This window comes from Parambassis ranga, chromosome 7, assembly GCF_900634625.1.
Source record: "Parambassis ranga chromosome 7, fParRan2.1, whole genome shotgun sequence".
Lineage (NCBI taxonomy): Eukaryota > Metazoa > Chordata > Actinopteri > Ambassidae > Parambassis > Parambassis ranga.
In genome coordinates, this window is record NC_041028.1 from 13,171,720 (window position 1) to 13,191,895 (window position 20,176).

General features: G+C 39.7%; 2 protein-coding genes across 4 annotated transcripts; one reads left to right on the forward strand and one right to left on the reverse strand.

The window, feature by feature from the left end:
- Window positions 1-62: 62 nt before the first annotated feature.
- atp13a2 (ATPase cation transporting 13A2) lies at window positions 63-10,667 on the reverse strand. 3 transcript variants are annotated; one of them, XM_028409264.1, is made up of 29 exons: window positions 10,533-10,667; window positions 7,921-7,997; window positions 7,274-7,441; window positions 6,927-6,985; window positions 6,784-6,850; window positions 6,612-6,691; window positions 6,381-6,458; window positions 6,240-6,309; window positions 6,024-6,158; window positions 5,865-5,931; window positions 5,169-5,300; window positions 4,795-4,956; window positions 4,546-4,656; window positions 4,413-4,459; window positions 4,145-4,333; window positions 3,859-4,065; window positions 3,536-3,622; window positions 3,201-3,357; window positions 3,001-3,112; window positions 2,792-2,916; window positions 2,409-2,581; window positions 2,132-2,224; window positions 1,979-2,058; window positions 1,743-1,895; window positions 1,544-1,640; window positions 1,067-1,290; window positions 839-990; window positions 556-728; window positions 63-301 (listed from the first exon to the last, which is right to left on the reverse strand). In XM_028409264.1, exons 1-29 carry the CDS (start codon window positions 10,546-10,548, stop codon window positions 134-136), a joined length of 3,459 nt encoding a protein of 1,152 aa, XP_028265065.1. In that variant the 5' UTR covers window positions 10,549-10,667; the 3' UTR covers window positions 63-133. The 3 variants fall into 3 exon arrangements, with proteins under 3 accessions (XP_028265065.1, XP_028265066.1, XP_028265068.1); XM_028409265.1 differs by lacking the exon at window positions 10,533-10,667 and adding an exon at window positions 9,388-9,636; XM_028409267.1 differs by lacking the exon at window positions 10,533-10,667 and adding an exon at window positions 8,574-9,348.
- Window positions 10,668-12,638: 1,971 nt separating this feature from the next.
- Window positions 12,639-20,152, forward strand: fam50a (family with sequence similarity 50 member A). The gene is made up of 13 exons (XM_028410772.1): window positions 12,639-12,891; window positions 13,149-13,233; window positions 13,311-13,410; window positions 13,799-13,917; window positions 14,530-14,606; window positions 14,938-15,004; window positions 15,157-15,218; window positions 15,316-15,392; window positions 15,830-15,884; window positions 16,510-16,558; window positions 16,862-16,932; window positions 17,359-17,469; window positions 19,881-20,152. The coding sequence occupies exons 1-13, from the start codon at window positions 12,781-12,783 to the stop codon at window positions 19,887-19,889; spliced, it is 993 nt and encodes a 330-aa protein (XP_028266573.1). The 5' UTR covers window positions 12,639-12,780; the 3' UTR covers window positions 19,890-20,152.
- Window positions 20,153-20,176: the final 24 nt, after the last annotated feature.

The window sequence follows — 20,176 nt, forward strand, 5'->3', positions numbered from 1 at the left end:
GAATGTTTAGAGAAAAATAGTTTTTATTACAACAGGTAAACAACAAGACTTTGCATTGTTGGTCAAGTTGAGGATGCTACTTTGACATCCACAGCTTTATTTGGTTTCAGGGGACTCAAAAGGCTGCTAGATGCTAGCTGAAGTAGACAACTGTGCGATCTCTGGGGATCAGAGTTTGATTAAGGGGCGGCCACGATGTGGAGTCAGACAGAAGAGTGTTGAGTTGTTTGTACTGTTTCTTGGAAGGACGCTTCCCACGCAGCAACCGAAGGCAGTTCAAGATACCACAATCTATGAGCAGCTGGAGAAGAGCACAACCAGTCAACAAAGGGCTTTCAGAAATGCACTACCCAAAACACTCACTATCATGTGTAACAATACCAAGACCCCGAGATCTACAGAAGTTGGTTGGAAAGATCAGGGGTATTTATTAACCAATTTATTATATACACGTATAGTTTATAGATGTATTGTTGTCATCAATCACTCCTGGCTAGTATTAAAGCTAACAAGTAATTTTGTAGATTATTATGAGAGCAGAATACGGTCACTCACCTCCACGACAAAACAAGTTAAGAAGTTGAGTGCAGCCAAAGCAACAAGTAGCATTTTATAACCCATGTCAGAGACGTCATACAGTGTAAGCACTTGACGAAAGTAAAGCCCAGGATACAACACCAGCCAAGTCACCACGCCAAACTGGACAATGAGCAGGCTGAGGAAAATCACTGGAAAGATGAGAAAGAAAATTCTCAACCTCAAAGTACTGAAAAATCTATCAGCATGAATCTGAATGCAACACCCTTCCACCCAGCCTTGAGGATTTTTGATGACTCACCATTGTGGTAAAGAGGCTTCTTATAAGGGTAGCCCTTGGTGACCACCACAGCTATGATGATGTACTGGTAACCTGACATGGCAAACACACAAGTGTCCTCTACGTTTGGCAGATTGGCCGTTCCATACACTGTGGAATTCAGTGGAATGTACCTAAAAAGCACAGATGAAGTATAAACATGCGGATGGATGCTAAAATGTAAAATAAAAGCTCTACAGTTGTACTGACCAGTCCTCTGTGGTGGTAATGAAGAGCACACTCAGCTGGCCCAGGACAACGATGCAGGTGTGGATAAAGAGGCTGCCTAGGACGGGCAGGGACAGCAGACTGGCAGGAGGTCTACAGGGGTGCAATTCAAGGCTGGGGCCTCCTTTCCCCATCACCAGGGCCAAAAGAGTCATCAGAAAGATGTCACAAAACAGGAACTGCAGGTCAGCCAAACCCGTCTTCACCTAAACACACACACATTAAGAACAATGCATTAATTAACAGTATAAGTTTAAGGGCTCTATTTGCATAAAGATAAAACATATATAAATTATATTATTTGTGAGAAATAAGGAAAAATATGTATTTTTCAAGTTTCTCAGGCAGATTATCCAAAGATGCACGTGTGTCAAAAATTAATACACTTATATCGGATGTAACAGCTGATACAGGCTGAATACTGAGGAGGCAAAACATCATGTTGCTGCTGCTACTCACTGTGGTGAGGATGAGGACGGAGCTGAACTGAACGAGACTGTACAGAGCCATGTATCTGAAAAGGCTGAAGCAGGTGACCAGAGAACAACGACCCTCTCTGCACAGACATGAAGAAAAAAAAACAAGCATTACAGGTTACAGATTGTCTTCAAATGCCTTTGGTTATATTCACTCCAGCCTCTCTTTAACACCTCCTCACCTGATCAGCAGTGGTACACAACTGATGTTTTCAGTCTTGGAAGTGAAAGGGGAAGCGACAGATGCCTCAGCCTCAGACAGGGAAACTCCCGCATCAGCAGCTCTCAGGGCCCCACAGTCATTGGCTCCATCCCCACACATACCCACTCGGTAGCTACAGAAGAATCGGGATAATGAGCATTTAATTCCCCCAGATTTTTTGTTTTAGTTTATTTCCTGTCATTTGCTTGAACTCACTTTAGTTTCTGCAGCTCCTTCACTAGCTGGGTTTTCTGGTCAGGGGCCATGCGTGCAAATATTGTAGCTCGCATCAAAATCTGCAAATATAGCACATCACATCAGTGGTGCATTTATCCTCACAACACTGCTGCTGAGGAATAGACCGTTTACCTTCGGAAGGTGTTCAGGAAAGTGGTCACAGAGGGCAGCAAAGGATTTGCCATTAATAGCCAAATGATAGCCAAAACCACCCTGATACAGACCCTGAGATGAGACAGGAACACATTGGTAATGAAAGTGCATTCCGCATCACTACTGATGTTATTAAATAACAGCACACAACAACTTAGTAACATCTTGCTTGTACCCAGGTGAGTGTAAAATACTCCTGGATGTCTAAACAGTCTGAGGAATGGCAGCATACTGCTATAATGTAGTTGAGACCAACCTGAGTGATGATCTCTGCACAGCTCTGGTCAGCTCCATCTTCTTCCAGGCTAAACCTCAGGGTGGGCATAGACTGTGCGGCGTGGGCAGTTGCATTGACGAATATGACTTTCTCATCAGATCCCACCATTCCACATGTTTTTGCTACATTAACTGCAGTTAAAATGTTGTCCCCTGTATGAGGGAAAAACAAAAAGTAGCTAGATTTGCCATATATATTAGTATTAGGCTGCATGGAGGGAGAAATGTCAATTTTCATTTGCACACACATCACATTCTAATAACACGAAGCTGGTTGAAAATGGGCAAACCTTCCCTTTAAGTAGGATAAATGTATAATTGTTGCACTGTGTGCTTGCTAACATGAACAAATGAATGACTTACCAGTGACCATAACACTACGAATACATGCCAGTCTCAGGATGTTAATGACTTGTGGGCTCTCTGGCTTTACCAGGTTCTTCATCATCAGTAGACCCAGGAACTGCATGTCTTTCTCTACTTCCCCTCTGTGGACAGACACACCACTGTATTAATACACTGAGATGTTTGTAGCCTAATTTTGAGTCCAGAAATACAGACTGTGAGCTCACCGTTCAATTGTCTTCAAATCAGGGGTCACATCTATTGGTTTACAGGCAAGAGCCAGAACCCTGAGGCCTTCACTGGAGAAGCTGTGCAGTTTGCTGGAGAACTGCTTTGGCACTGTGAACATAAAAAGAAAGCAGTTACACCTAAATTTGACAGTTAAGAACATCTGAGTATACTAGTCATATCTAGTGTCTGGCCAAACCTGTTTCAGCCTGACAGAGGCTAACCACCATCTCTGGGGATCCTTTCATGAAAGCGAGTGCCGTGCGTCCCCCATGAGCCACCGTCACCACACTCATCCTCTGCAGTGCTGAGGAGAATGGAAACCTCTTAACAATGGCCACTGCCTCACCTGTGGGCTGATGGCAAAACAAAAAGTAGAATAAACAAAACACCCCGACATCACACTGTGAGTATGAGCTGTTTGTCCAGAATCCAGAGGTAGAAAGACCAAACCTTATACAACAGTACTACCACTGGTGGAATTGTTCTGTATGAAAAGCCATGTAGATCAGGCTGTAAAAGTGGCACACTCACAGCAGAGGGTCTCATAACAGCCAAAACTTTGTGGCCTCCAAACTCTGCATCCAGCACATTCCTATTTCCTTCTGGCTCTTGGAGAGTCTAGAACATTAGAGACAATATAAAAACATAACTATTTTATTATGAATAATGCAGTATCCCCCCAAAAAACATTAAGAGCATAGTTACATTTAAAAAAAGAAGTCTCTTCTCCAGTTGGATCATTGGAAGAATACATTTAAAACTGTCCTACTAGATCCTACTGTTCTAGTATTGAGTCATGACATTCAATACAAAGTCAAGGCCACTTGAATAAAATCAGTTTCATAGTATCATACCCAGCCAGTGGCCTCAACCATCTTGAGTTCCAGAGGATCTCCCAGTGGCTGACCTTGCAGCAAAGTAACAGTGTGACAACATGACAGGCCAGAGAGCATAGGTCCTGGGGGTAGGAGTCTAGGCTCTGGGACCAGCTCTGAAAAACCATTAGGTCCTCCTTCTAGCACTCCCCACACATCCAGACCCTCTTCTGTCAGAGTTCCTGTCTGAAAGAACACAGGACATCTGATTAAATGTCAACATTTAAAGTGGTCTGACCACCACAGTTGACAGATTTTCTCTGACCTTGTCAAAACAGAAGAGTGAGATCTTTCCGCAGATGTTGATGCGTGGCGGACTGATGCAGAAGATACCCTGATTCCTCAGCCTGTGCTGGGCATAGATAGTTCCAGCAGTGATGGCAGCAGGTAGGGCAGGAGGCACAGCAATTGTCACAATGTCCAGACTCCTAATAACCAACTCCAGCCACGTTGCCTAGAAGCACATGGTATGAATTAGTAGTAAAGGTTTATTACTGTTAACACATCAAGTACAGAAAATATTCCACCCTTACGTTTGATCTGTAGAGGATCACAAAAATGTAAATGCTGCCAATGGATGCTGTATAGAGAAGGAATACATGAGACTTGGAATTCATAAATGACTTGCACACAGAGAAGATGAAAGATTAGCTCCTTTGACCCTACCAATAGAACCCAGGATGAACAGGAACTTCATAGCATCTTTGTAGAAGCGGAAGTTGAGCGGCTGAGGATACAGAATAGAGCTGACCAAGTTCCCTTTGGCTGTGAAAAACCCTGTGGGGGAGATATATGAGCTGCACAATTTTGCTTGACCAGACCAACAATTTTAAACAATGCTATGTGGACTCCTCATAGCTTAAAATCTTCTTTAAACAAACACCCCAAATATTTTAATGTTTAAAGCCATCTTACCTGTGCTGGTAACCACAGCAACAGCACCACCATCTCCGGGCCTTCCTCCTTTGGCCTGTATGATCTGGGTCCCACAGAACAGTGTGTGTCTGCGCTCAGTTTCTGCACTGTACTTTCCATCCCCCGTGGGCAGTGGGGTTTTAAGCACTGGAATACTTTCACCTGGACACAGGAGTAACAAGAACAGCTTAACACACTGATTTGGAATCATATTTACTAATAATTGTGTGTATCAGAAGAAACTTGCATTTAATTCCATTTACAAAGCACTACAAGAAACATACAATCTACTCAAGAATGTTTCAGATTTGTTTGATACAAGAGTGAGTAAAAAGATTTTGTGAGTGCAGGGGTCTTTACATTCACTTTTGTACCTGTGAGCATGCTCTCGTTGATGAGACACTCCCCAGCCAGCAGAGCAGCATCACAGGGAAGGAGCAGGCCTTCCTGAGGGATGATGAGACAGTCACCAGGGACCAGTTCCATCGAACTCACACATTCTTCCACTAACAAAAAACACAACAAAGCATAACATTACATGTGGAGAGTTCTGGGTTTAATACAGATGGCATGATAGAAACATACAGAAAAACTACGGTACTGTACTTCCTCACATGAAAGAGAGTTCCTACAACCTACTACAACGACATGAAGGCCTCATCATATCATATTTGCCACTTTGCTTGTCTGCTTCCACTTTTGTCTTTACATGCTCTGGGTTTGTTTTTTGGGATAAATAAAGTATCTATCTATCTACCTACCTATCTGTGAGTTTCAGTTCTTTCAGTTTTTTTTGGTAACTGAGTGTTGTTGCTAAGCAGATGGATGAAACACACAAACAAACCAGATGAGTTTTGCCTCAAGCAGAAAACAGCCAGGCAGCATAAGGTTTGGAGTTTTTCTGTCTACATTTAATGTTGCTCACCAGACCACACCTTGTGCATATTTGTGAAGCCTAATAGACATGTTGAATGTGTGCTACCTGAGATTTGCAAAGCCAATTTTGTTTTAAGCTATAAAGTGGAGGACAAAAACTAGATCTTGTTAAACATCTGGAGAAAATCCCTTACCCCCCGAGCTGCTGCGTACTATGACATTTGTAACCAGTCGGGCCATGTTGTGAAGAGTCACACTTTGCTGTGGAAATTAAGTGTATATACTGTTACTTAGATGGCACACATATCCAGAGGTGAATGCATGAGAAATTGTAAGATAATGTATATGCTCACCTTGCGGGTCTCATAAAGTGAGATACCAATGGAGATGACAGAGATAATAAATATACATAAGGCGTAAATATAATAGTTATCAATCGTCCAGAGGATAATACTGAACACTTGGAACACATAGAATGGGTTTAGGACCTGCAAAAGCAGAAAAACAGAAAAAACATACAGTCTAACAGGAAGTAAATTCACCTTAAAAAATTACTTCCATCCTCTCACCTCCTCCAAGAGCAGCTTAAAGTAAGACTTCACAGGCACATCAATAATATTGGTTCCATATATTTGTCTCCTGAAAGAGGTGACAGAATAAATGTCACTGTCCTCAGAGATAACTAAACCTGTTTACTTCTCAATTCCCACCTCGAGCTCTGCTCCATGGGACTCAGGCCTGTTTGGAAGCCATGTAGGTCTTTGCAAGTCCAGTCCTCATTGAGGACACTACAGGAAGCAATGAGGGACATATTGCAGTCACAACATTTACAAGGCAATTTAAAGGCTGTGTTTATTTTGAATTTTCCTAGAAACTGGTCAATAAGAAACCCTATATTAAACCAAACTTCAGAAGTCTGTTTTTCCAGTTTCCATATTTACCTAACACTACAGAAGGCTCCTTTCCTGTCCAGCCAGATGTAACGCAGTCCTTCAAACAGGTAGTAACGCAGCAACGTTTTCTGTAAGACAAGACAAGTCAATATCAAGCTTGAGAGGAACAAAACTCAGCATTTTATTCTGCAACAAAAACTACCACAGTTCACTTTATTACCTCCGCCTTGTAGAGCTGAACTGTGTCTCTCCACTCCCCCTCCTCTAGCTGTCCCAGCACCTCCAAACTGAGACAAACAAGCGTACTTGAGCCTTTAGATGATTAAATGTGATATTGTCAAATGACTGAGGTGTGGAGCTCACCTGCCCTCTTCCACCTCCTCTGTGAGGACCTGCACCACATGCTGCTGGCCAAAACTGTCCTGAAACAAAATATAAACATATGTTGCTCATCTGAAAAATCCGGACATATGGTTATTCATACTGGCAGGTAAAAATGTACTTAGTTCTACTACAGACTGCTTGTATGAAAACTACTGGACAAACACAGCATGATCTAAATTTTAATTGTATTAAATATACACCTGTATGTTTCACAGAAGGACAAACAAACTAATCAGCTGGTCAGTTATAAAGAATTTCTCTGCTTTCTGTAATAATGGCAGGTGTCCGACAGGTTTTATTTCTGCAAAACTGATTTATTTTCTTACTCTTAGCAACAGAATATCTGCCAAAGCCAGCGGGCAGGAGCAGCAACGGGCAAGGACAGCAAGCCGTGGACGCCAGTGAAACACTATCAGGAGGAGGCCCAAGGACAGCAGGGCACCAAGACGACACAACCACACCCGCCAGCGCACCCACTTATAGCCCTGAACATCCTGTGGGGGCACAAAGAGTCAGACAGGCCACTCAGTTTTCATTTCCACAAATCTTACAGCTCCCACTGCAAATACAATACAATACAAAGCCACTGTGTGAAGGAATGTTGACATGAGCAACACCTCAAGACATCATAGATGACAGACAGACATGTTTTGTCATGTGAATATTCAACATCTGATTAAAAGATGCTGTTGCTGAAGAATGGTTCAAGATGAATGACATGTTCAGAGATGAATATGGACACAATTTGAACTCAAAAGATCGCCTATGGGAACCAAATGTCACAGGCAACATCTGAAACAGCTGGTTCCTCTATTTGTGTATGCAAGCTTTATAAATACATATGACAGGTGTCCCTCGCCAAATCAACAAACCTAAGAGTACTACCATGAACACTTCTACTTGTCTTTCCTTGTTACCGTCTGCATCTAACTGGTTGTTGCTGCAATAAACAACATTAACAGGAGGATCTTACCATATGTGAGTCCGGACTGAGCAGGGGGTCCCACAGACTGGGTGAGGGGAGTCCGCTCTGCGGCTCCACCACACTACCTGTGGAACAGCTGACAATTTGACCTACTGTGCGTGAAACACACACCTGCAAAGGCAATATTAACAAAACAAACACCCGAAGATCCTGTCTGGCTGCATCACAAACCCATTGTTTCGATTGCATGGTTCGAATTACATCTTTGATGCATTAGGGAGTTAAACTGCACAACAGTTAAAATAACGTTCCTAAATGTAAAATTAAATTATAATGGTGTTTTCTGCAGAGTTACATGGTTTATCTAGTAAACCCAAAAACCCCACGATACAACATATGCACGTACACACTTGAGGATATCTGCAAGATAGTGAAATCCAGTGGTCAAGATAAAGAGCGATAAGGACCCTAAACACACCACAGTACGACCAACACTTTGAACTCTCACATTACATTTCCCAATAAATCGCTGCACGTATGTTAAAGACTTAAAGTAAAAGAATAATTAAAAAAAAAACGCCTATAGCGCAGAAAGATTTGTTTGGCCAGGTGCGCGCACTTCCGCCTCCAAACGTAAGGTAAATATTGAAACAAAACCTCCGCCCCTTACAATACAACATCCAACATGAAATTGTGCTTACCGTCAATTCGAATATGTTGTAATTTCCCCCCTAAAAATAACAAAGGTATGCAGTGATGTGTGTGTCCGTGCTGCTGCCACTGAGCCTCACCTCCCGGCTGCTTGTAAACTGCGTGCGCAGCCCGTTTAACCGGCTGGGACACGATCGAGCGCAAACATTGCTAACTAAGTATAAACCAAACAATAAGTCATCGCCATCAACAAAAGTGTTATTTAAAAAAACATTAAAACAAAAACAATAGATTTGAATCCAGTTATCAATAAGGAAATATTGTCTGCAGAAAGAGGCGGTGTTTGAAGAGAACTTTTGTCCTGTGCTGATAACTCACACTAATATACTGATCTACACATTAAACACCTACACTATATGCACCACAACCACACTGGTGATACTGTCATTGTGCACACTGTTTCACCTTTTCGGTTTTTCTCCTGTTCCTCCTTTCTGTATCTAATATTGTCAGTTCCCTTTGTGCTGCCTCTGTTTTCTATAACCTGCAAAGATTACATGCTTGTTTAAAGTTAGCCTTTTTGTTCCTTCATGTCTTAAATGTGGGTTTTCCTCTCCTTTTATACTGTGACCACACACTTGTTATAAAATGATGTGGGTGTTATTTTTGCCAAATCACATGCTCATTAGTTCAAAGTAGGTCAATCTCAGCTGAAAGCAGCTTAAACTCATTTAAACTATTGAAGTTTTTGAGTTTAAAGCCATAAATTATGTCTAGCAGGCAATAAAGCTCACAGATAGTATTACAATGATGTATATACAGGTGTTTAATTGCAGTTTCAACTAGTCTAACCAGTTTACATACCTCACCCAAACTGACTCCAAGCCCACAGGAGCTGTAGAACCCTGGAGGTAATCAGACTGCCTCTTCTAATTCATCCTCATCCCAGACATAAGTCCAAAATGGGATACATTGACTTTTATTAGAGTGTCTAACAAGACCTAAGTCTCACACAGATGACTTTAAAAAGTCATCATAAAAAATCTAAGAAAGTCCAGACTTTCAGTTTCACCTTCTTCCACACCACTATGCTGACAAAACTTTCTGTAGTGTCAGACAAGTGGGAAACATGACGTGTGCACAAATGACACATGACAGTCATCTGAGCTGAGGATGCAATAACGAGCCTTAACCTCAAGAAGCACACACCAGCTACATTAACAAGAAGTGTAGCCTGTACGCACACAGGTTGGGTAGGCCCAGGTAATCCCTTTATTAAACAAAAGCAACAATATTAGGACTTGATAGCAGAAGCAAGAACCTAGAAATCAGGAAGTAGCAGCAGCAGCAGAAAACAATGTTACTAACTTATAGAGAGCTATAGGTTACTACATTTACACTTACTAATCAGCTCATTAGAGACTATTTAATTAGTCACAATGTAAATGTTACAGGATCTAGCTTAAGTATGTGTAGTTGTAGTATGTTTATTAGCACATATTAGCACTGATAGGGCAGTAGGTGTCTTGATAGCAGTTTGAAATGAATTAATGCCATTGTAACAGAGAGGAAGTAGAGATGAATGACAAATATTCACTGTCAAAATCGTTGCAAATATTTGCATATTTTTGTAGTCTGGGGTAAAACGACCATTCAAATTGCGGATTGATGGTAAAGGCAACTATTTTCCTAATAACTGTCTGAACCAGTGAGTGAATCAGCCTTTTCTGTAGTGAACACACAACAGATACTGGAGTTTAAGTTAGTTTTACTGGGGTAAAAAAAAAACATAAAAACTATTTTGTACGTTTTATATGCGCCCTGACATATTTAGCATATTTACTGTATTGTTTGTTTCGTTAAAACAATAAGCTCACTTATCAACACAGACAAACAGCACAGCACGACGAGATACCCATCTGGCTGGAGTTAGCTAATATTTAGCTTACAGTCAGCAAACACCGTGTGGCTCCACTGCCAGATTACTTGAAATTATTTGACACACTTACCACGTCCGTTCATCATGTTGCTCACGTTGTCAGTCTCGGCATTGCCTCATCCATACGTCTAACGGATAAACTGTCCTTAACAGTGGACAGAAATTCTTTCAAAACACATACTGCAGCGAGAAACCTTTCTACGGCAAGCAGCATGGTCCAAAATGTCAAAGAGCGCGGTGGTGGTGGGAACAAACTGATTCCCATTAGTTTAGGAGGTAAATGTTATTAGCACAGTATATTTTGGTTTAATTTAGCTCACGATGTTAACTTTCAGAACTCTAACCCAACTGACCAATTCTGGAGAGAATGCAGCTGCGGCAAAAACAGGTCTGCCAAATAATGAGCCCTATACTGCTCAATTATTTACCTGCAGACATAGAGAAGGTTGAAGCAAGGCGTCTGGACTTGTAGAGTTTTCTAGAAGACGTTTCGCTGCTCATCCAAGCAGCTTCATCAGTTCGCTTGGATGAGCAGCGAAACGTCTTCTAGAAAACTCTACAAGTCCAGACGCCTTGCTTCAACCTTCTCTACGTATGATGACCTGGATGACTGAGAATCTTCATCAACATACCTGCAGACACTTTGAGAAGAAATGGTATCACTGTATATTTAGCATCAGCTACACACTGTAATGATCACGTTGGCAACCAGGCGTGGTGGGTCATCTTGTACTTGCTTGCGCTTAAGTGTTGAAATGCAGTAATGTACAAAACTCATTTATTATTACATGTATACCCTGAAACATTTCATCCTCCTCTGATGCACTTTAAAAAGCAATTCATATATGTTACCACCGCTTATTTACATTTGTAAGAAAAAAATAGACCTGTAGTTTGTAGCCTACCTGTAGAAAAGTTTAGTTTAGTAGTCTTCAATCGTGGCTGAAGGAACCTATGATAATGATGATGATGAGGAGAAGAAGAGGACAAGATGAGGACCCAGAAGTGAAGCCACTGCAACAAACCTAAATGGACTTTAACATTAATGGACTGCAAGCCTCTGCGAAAGTGTCTGGAATAAAATTTACTGACTATTTAAAAACTCTCAGAGAAGTTATTAAATCTTTTCTATAGATACTTTGTTCATTTGAGGGGAAGTTTAATTAAGTTGTTTCTGTTAAAAAATAATCTGCAATGAAAAATAAATAACAAACCTAACAATTCTTGTTATAGAATGAATTCATATTCACCTACTGAAGACAGGACAGCTTGGTTGTTTGCTCCAAGACTTGCATGTACATTGCATGCAAATTTCATAATGTGCATAGATATGCACAACCCTGCCCACAGTGTTGGGAAGATTACTTTGGAAAGGTAATTGTTTACAATGTAACAGTAGTGTAACTATTTCAATAACTTTATCAAAATAATGTAATTACATTTAATAACATTTTAATTACTTTTCCTAATTTTGAATGAATGTAACTGAATGTAACTCAACTGTAAATCATGTTCATATGTGTTAACCTTTCAGCAGTGGCCTACTTAACTGTGCCTATACACACAGTAATAAACGCAGTCACAAGACTGAACTTCAGTATCTCTTTTTACTGAAGTGAGGGGTCAGCAGTTAACAGACAGGTCACTAACACCTCCACAGATGTATAGCCTTAAATGTCGATGTTGATGTACAGTATAGGAGGGACAGCGCTGCTGGCAGGAGAACCAATCAGAAGGCTGTTGTAAAATTGTAACCATGGAAATTCCCAAAAGAAACTATAATTTAATTACATACTTTTCTCCAGTAATGTAACTCTTTACATTTTCACATGCGTGGATAACTGCAGAAACATGAGACAAGAGAGCCTACAGTGATTTGAGGATATACCTGTCAATCATCATTCACCCTTTCACCCATCATTCACGATTTTTTAGGCTTAATGTCCTAAAATATTTTATGTGGACCACCTGGACACTGATAAGGAAAATGTAGAGAAATGTAAAGTAGTAGGCTATTATTGGTATTGCATGGAATATTGTACGTTTCCTCAACCCTCACCCTCGCAGGTTACCGCCATAGACTGCTTGTCTTAATGTGTCTCATAATTCCGAGTTTTCCAGAAGCACGTGAAGACACCGAATATTCTACTACCCAGAATGCATTTCGCCGTCGCCATTTTTCTTGTTGTGATAACGCTGGGAGCTGTGTCCTCACGCTTCTGAAAGAAATCGGGTTTAATTTTCAGTTTTAACCTGTCCATTTCTTGTTAGTGTTTTTACATTTCTTTGAAGCGAGTGTCTTAAGTCAAGAACACAACATGGCGCAGTACAAAGGAGCTGCGAGTGAGGCTGGCAGAGCCATGCAGCTGATGAAAAAGCGAGAAAAAGAGAGAGAGCAGCTTGAGCAACTGAAGCAGAAGATTGCGGAGGTTTGTAACCTTTTACTCTTGAGTACAACGTTTGTTTGATAGTATATGTGTGTGTTTGCTAGTATTTATTGGTAAAATATCAATTAATAGAAAAAAACAACCCTTATATTTCTATTATGTTATAACCTCAGCACCCTACGGTTTCAATGAGACCCTTGTCTTAAAGTCCCCTCTACGTACCATTGTAACCCAGTTGAGAATAATATGATTATTATTGCACTGCAGACATCTTATATTCTTGTCTTTGTTCCTCACAGGATAACATGGTCAAGTCCAACATCGACAAGAAATTTTCAGCTCACTACGATGCTGTAGAGGCAGAGCTGAAGTCCAGCACAGTTGGTATGTGCGTGCAACGTGCAGTTCGAGAGAAAGTGTATAATTCTTCCCTAAATTTTATTTTTGTATAATTTGATTAGGTCTGGTGACACTGAATGATATGAAGGCTAAGCAAGAGGCACTGGTAAAGGAGAGAGAGAAACAACTGGCCAAGAAGGAGCAATCCAAGGAGCTCCAGCTGTGAGTTATTCCTCCACCTCTGGCTTACTGTGTCATTATTGTTGTGTTTTCTCACAGCTTGACATAAGAGTGACCTACTGTCAAAGAAGGACCTGCTGAGACTTGAAACTTGAATGCATAGATTTATTTCTCAGCCGTGTGGTCATATTCTATTTTACCGGTTTTCTAATGTGGAACATGCGCAGAGAATTATAATGAACTGGGGCACCAGCTTTCACATGTAAGGATCTGTCAAGAGAAAACTAAAAAAAAGCAGAGATCAGCTGTGAAACCAACATTTTGTTTTTCTTGTCTCTAGTCCTGCTTGGATGCAGGAAATTAGCTTTCATTAGAGCATCACCTGTCTTTTGATCTTGATGGCTCAATATGACATTTTGTTCTCTTGCAGCAAGCTTGAGAAGCAAAAAGAAAAGAAGAGGAAAGAGGAACAGAAGAGGAAAATAGCCAGTTTATCCTTTAATCCTGAAGACGAGGAGGAAGAGGAAAATGAAGAGGAAGAGCAGGATTGTAAGTTTTTGATGCTTAAGCTCCTAATGGTGCAATCCTATATATTTTTTCTTTAGTGGCACCCAAGGCAGTAAGTCCTGAGTCCAGGTTTGTTGGACTACCTACCTTCACAAAGTTCCAAATTGTATTAATTTTGTGATGTCAGCCCCAGCTATGGTAACTGACAGAGAGATGACTGCTGGCTGACGGACTACTGCATCAGTATCTACACATCTTCTGAAGTCAAAACATATGTACAGCAGTGGCTTCACATACATCCACTTCCTAAAACAGTTTTAAAAGTTAGAACATTCCAACATCGTCTTGCAGTTAAAATGGGTAATAAGAAGTGGAGTTCTTGCTTATGGGCTTTCTTTAAGAATTAAAGGGAAAGATAAATACCACTGTCAGGATACAGAGACATAGTGGTAGTCATGCCAGTTCCTTTTTAAGAGTGACACTTAGCCAGAAAACACTTTAAACATAATGGTAATGTCAATGTTCACTGTAAACATCTGAGCTGTATAACTGTGAACAGTTCATAGTCACTGTGCAACAGTTAACTTTATACTATATTTATGCTGGCTGAATAAACATGGATATATACATAGTAATGTTGGACTTGATTTACAGATTCTCCAGTTAGGAAGAAAAAACTGGGGAAAAATCCTGATGTGGACACGAGTTTCCTTCCTGATCGAGACAGAGAGGTGAGGACTGTTTACTCAGTTTCCCATTCTTTACTGTGTTATAGCATTTTTGAAATATTATTATTATAAATATTATCATTACTATTTTTCATGTTGCTGCAGAAATGTGTGTACTTTAGGCACATCAAAGTCAAGAAGTGACTAGTTCTTCAGACTTACTGTTGCAAATCAAATGCACACCTGAGTAATTGTAACTCACAATGTTAGAAATGAGAAATGGGCCTGTCACAGCATATTCCAGCTGTAGTGTTTTTCTAATGGTAAATCTGTCATCTGTCAACTATGCGCTGGTTGATTGTGTATGTAAACATAGTCTGTATCTCATGTTCAGGAGGAAGAGAATCGTCTCAGAGAGGAGCTCAGGCAGGAGTGGGAGCTCAAACAAGAGAAGATTAAGAGTAAGTTCCAAGATAACAAAGTCCATTGGAGCTTTTGTGGTTTTATTCTGTCTATTTATTGTTTTTGTCTTTATTAAAAAAGTACTTTTATACTCTTGATAACACATGTGTCTCTGTATGAGTTAAAATAACTGCATGTGTCTTGTCTTCAGATGAGGAGATTGAGATCACGTTCAGTTACTGGGACGGATCTGGACATCGTAAAACTGTCAAGGTAAACTGGGATATAATGTACAGATTATTGAGAAGACGTGTGACTTCAAATTCCTTTGTCAAGTATTGTCTTGATGGTGTGTTTTTTTTTCCTGCAGATGAAGAAGGGTAACACTATCCAGAACTTCCTGCAGAGGGCCCTTGAAGTCCTGAGGAAGGATTTTAGTGAGCTCAGGTGAGATCTAAAATAGTTAATCTTTCTTTTCTGTTATCAGCAGGAAGAAGCATTTACATTATGACAGATGTGTTACAGTGTGTGTTCATACTGAAATAAATCTTGTATTAAATCCATACACTATATGTAAATATAACCTTCATTGACATCACCATGTAGAACTCGTCATCTCGGTGTTGTCTGAGCCTACTAACTCCAAATTAAAGATGACTTTTCCATGAATTTTACAGAGATTTTGATATATTGATTTACTTATGCAGTTCCTGCAGTGGAAGTAGTAGTAGAAGTAGTTAATGCCACCACATGGAGGTGCTAAAACCCAAGTGTTTAAATCTCTCAGTGAAGCTTTAAACAGCAAAGAAGTGTACTGGAAGAGTTTGTACCATTACACTCATTGTTACATAATTTTAACCAGTTTGAATTTCTCCACTGTGCAGGTCGGCTGGTGTTGAGCAGCTGATGTACATCAAGGAAGATCTGATTATCCCACACGTAAGTGTTTTGACTTGTTTGATTCATTCAGTTCCCTTCCAAGTGCAGCATATGTCAACATATCAGACTAGCTTCTTTGTTCAAGGGCCACAAAGCCTTTTCATGTTGATTTTATGTTTACGTGGTAACATTCTGGACATCCTGTCTTAATCAGGTGGTGGTTACAGTTACTGTTGTTTATAGTGTGAATGTTTAGTTTCTAAGTCTGTTTAGCTATGAAAATAATCAGTGAATAAGCAGTCCATTGTAAATAATCATGATTAAAACCTGAAGTTTTTTTTTATAATAATTACTACAATATAAAATCACCAAATTAGTGTAGAAGCGTGAAGGTGAAAGTATTTAAATTCAGACACCTCATATTATAAAAGAAAATTATGTACGGTAATTAAATTAGTCTTTGTTAAATGTGTTGTGTTACTTTGGTTTTCCACAACAATCCCACTTGTTAAAGTCTAGCTTTCCTTGTAAAACTGTTCTGCTCATCCATTAATTGTCAGACATCACACATTGACAGTCATAGGTCATCCATCATCTGCCAAATAAACAAATGCAGCTGCATTACTTTTTTACCTATTGCTTCATGACAGCGCTGTTTAATACTTTATTTCATTGTCTCTTTCAGCATCACAGTTTTTATGACTTCATCGTAACCAAAGCTAGAGGCAAATCTGGTAAGATCAATTAATTTTTCAGTATAATATGCTGATTATGGTTTGGTTTGTTAGTAGTTTTATTCAGAGCATTATCAGAAACAACAGTTCCTGATGCAGTTTGTTCAGTGGACCACTGTATGTACTGTACTGGCAACTATTGGTTCTAACTGTATTCTGTATTTATGATTCGGAAATACCAAATGATGGATAACAAATGTCAGGCATGTCCTGAAGTGCTTCAGTTTTTCAGTCTGTTGTACATTTCTTTGTAAATCAGTCTTCTTCCTGAGTTTTCTCACTATTATAATATTTTCCCCACAGGTCCTTTGTTCAGCTTTGATGTCCATGATGATATTCGACTGGTGAATGATGCCACTGTGGAGAAAGATGAGGTGAGTCTTTAACGCTACATGCTAAGAGGAAGTAAAGTGAAGAATAAAACTAGTGTTATTTTGGGTAAAAAGAAATTGATGTTGATGTCTGGGCTGCTACATAACCTAAAAAGATTTATAAAACATTTTGAAATTATGCTAGCCATAGTTTTAGTTTTAGTCTGCAGTGACTCATTGTTAAGCCGGATAACCTGTCACAAGACTAAAATCTCTAAAATGTTTTTGTTGGATTCTTCCCTTAAATAGTTTTTAAATGTTTTTAGCCAATAAAACCATGACACGCACTGTAAACAATTGTATGTCTACCTGTATATTTAAGTTCACAATCTGATATAGATTTTAAAAGGCTGATATTTAAAATTTAGTACAAATCAAAATGAGACTCTGCCTGTCGGTGTTACTGCAGCTGTGCTATTTTGCCTGAAGTCTCACGCAGGTAAAGTGGTGCTGAGGAGCTGGTATGAGAAAAACAAGCACATCTTCCCTGCTAGTCGCTGGGAGCCGTACGATCCGGAGAAGAAGTGGGACAAATACACGGTGAGAATTTATGTCATCATGCTTCAATTCAGTTTTCCTTCTTCCGTCTTTCCTTGGCAGTCTGCCGTGTGCATGTAATGTTGCAAGTCAAAGACACTGAGGGCATGAATCACTTCACAGGCTGCTTCTTTTACCTTCACAAATCCTACACACAGCCCCAATAAACCCGCAGCATACCTGTCATAGCAGCACAGGGTATGTTTCCCCGGGTTTCTGGAGGGTTCAAGTGTGCCTTCTGACTTCTCTCATTTTGCCATGTGCAGCCATAATACACATATGTCTAATAGGATAAAATGAAGTTTTACATTTTATAGCCAGAAGATATTCACTGTTCATAAAATGTGCTATAAAATTCTTTATTTAAATTAATTAAAAATGTCCTCATATATGGACATAGGAAACCGCTGCCTGCCTGGTTATTGGAGACAAGGCAGTAGGTGTAGGTGTTTTCTATATTTTGACACTGAGTCCAAAAACAGTTATCTGCACTGTACCTGTACTGTTCCGTACAGCACAATGAATGTTAGCTGCCGAAACAAATAGATTGACGCTCTGCCTTCTGTATTGTCAATGGAAGAAGACGACTTAATGCTGTGTGTTAGGGCCGCAGACATCTTACTGCTCCTTTTAGAGAGTCCACATGATTAAAACGGCAAATCAGAACCACTTTGAACATGTTTTCAAATGATTCCTACATGTGGGTTTGCTCTTCCACATGATTTGTTTAGCTAACATTTCAAAGTGGATGGAAAGAATTTCGGAGCTTTATAGACTTGGATGGCATCTGTGAAATGTTTTCTACATTTTTAATGCAGTTCTGAAATAAGTGTGTATTTGAGAGTTACATTGGAGCAGTGGCATGGCTGCCAACATCTTGCTTGGGCTTGCTATAAAAATACTTGCAGACCAATCAGATGCCAGTTTCTTTAGCACAAAATGTGTGGTGGTGACAATTGCTAAAATACATCAAAGGTGTGTGGAAAAGGCAGAAAAGATCTGAAGTGTGAGCCACATTTGAAGGCTTGTTTACAACCTTTGTGTGTTTCATCAACGTGCTGTCAAACCGTCCAGAATTCTCACAAGCCAAGAGCTATCAAAAAACATCACATATGGTATTGAGCTTTTGTTGTATGTTTTCTAAAACAGTGAGGGATGTCTTATAATCAGACCAGTGTTTTCCTTAAAGGGAGATAAAAGCCATTGGGAGAAAATACACATCAAAGGGGGCATTGTCTGCACATTGTGAGGTCTGGCATGACTTTAATAATAAAAAACTGAAAGAGGTATTGTGGTATTAAGTTCTGTCCCACAATGCCTCAAGGATTTGCTTCAACTTTGAAACAAAGGTTCACTTTGAAAGTTTAAACTGAGAAATTTTTCTTCAAGGATTACTGGGATCCAACATATATATGCATATATATATATGTAACTGCAGGATAATATGCTTACATTTTTACAAAAACTACACCGTAACATCAAAATGCAAAAAAACACTTTTGTAAATGTAAGTATTCTAGCTTGCTACATAGCTAGCAAACTATTGTTAGCTACTCTGGCCCTCAGATGTTTTGGAGAAAATAGGAATAAATCAGACTCCCATCACTGGGAATACGTGAGAAGAGGTCAATTTCTAGGCCTTTGATAACATCTTGTGAGTGTATCTGGTGCCCACATGTGGTCTTATCCATTAACTCTATGTGTCTTTCAAATGTGTTGGACAGGACTCCTCTCCATGGTATACATGGCAACCAATTGCTAATCTTAACCAAGACGATGTTATGTCTAATTCTATGAGTGAGGTTTGGGAAAGGTTCCAGTGTTCCACATTTTCCACAAATTAGATTTTTGGGATAAAAGTCTGGAGCACCAGTCACCATCCACCTCTCCTGTGGTCTTTTGGTGCAGCATTTGCGTGTCAGCACCAAATTAGCCGATGTGTGGTCCTTGCTATCTTAAAATGTGACCACCTGTAATTTCTGAAGTATGTGATATTTAGACAAACGTACCGTTTTGATTTCAGAGGGTGTGGTGAAACTGGTTCACAAGTTCCCATCAAGTCCTGTTGAATTATATTGACAAAAATAAATAATTCATACATGGAGGATTCTTACCAGTTTTAAACTCAGATGTGGCTCCAAAAAGATGATTCACAAGCTGGCAGTCTACACCTGCAACAAATCTTTTACTAAGCCTCCAGATCTCATTAATGCCAAAGTAACCACTGGTGTTTTTCACAGCGTCACGGTCTTAATTTTATGAAATATGATTCAAGCAGAGGGAAAAGATCTGGCCGTATCCTTAGAGCAACAACCATATGGCCCATTTAATCCGTTTTTTCATTAGCTTTGTTATGATGTGTTTTTTTTTTTTTTTTTTTTGGAGACTTCTCATTATGTTACTTTGTTTTTCAGATCCGATGATCGTCTTCTTAAGGGCTCCAGCTCTGAAACCCATTTTTGATCCCTATTGCTATTTAGTTTGTCACAACATATTGTGAATCAGTGCGTTATCAAGATTGGAAAAACTGTTAACAATAACATGATTTTACGTAATATTTTTTTTTTTTTTAGATGTATTTGAACTGCTTCCTGTGTTAAACACTTCACACTCATCTGTAAATAGCTTATAAACATACCTGGGCATCTGTACATCTGTACATAAATAAAAATGACCCTGAACTCTCTGTGTTGTTTTGGAATTTTGGAAG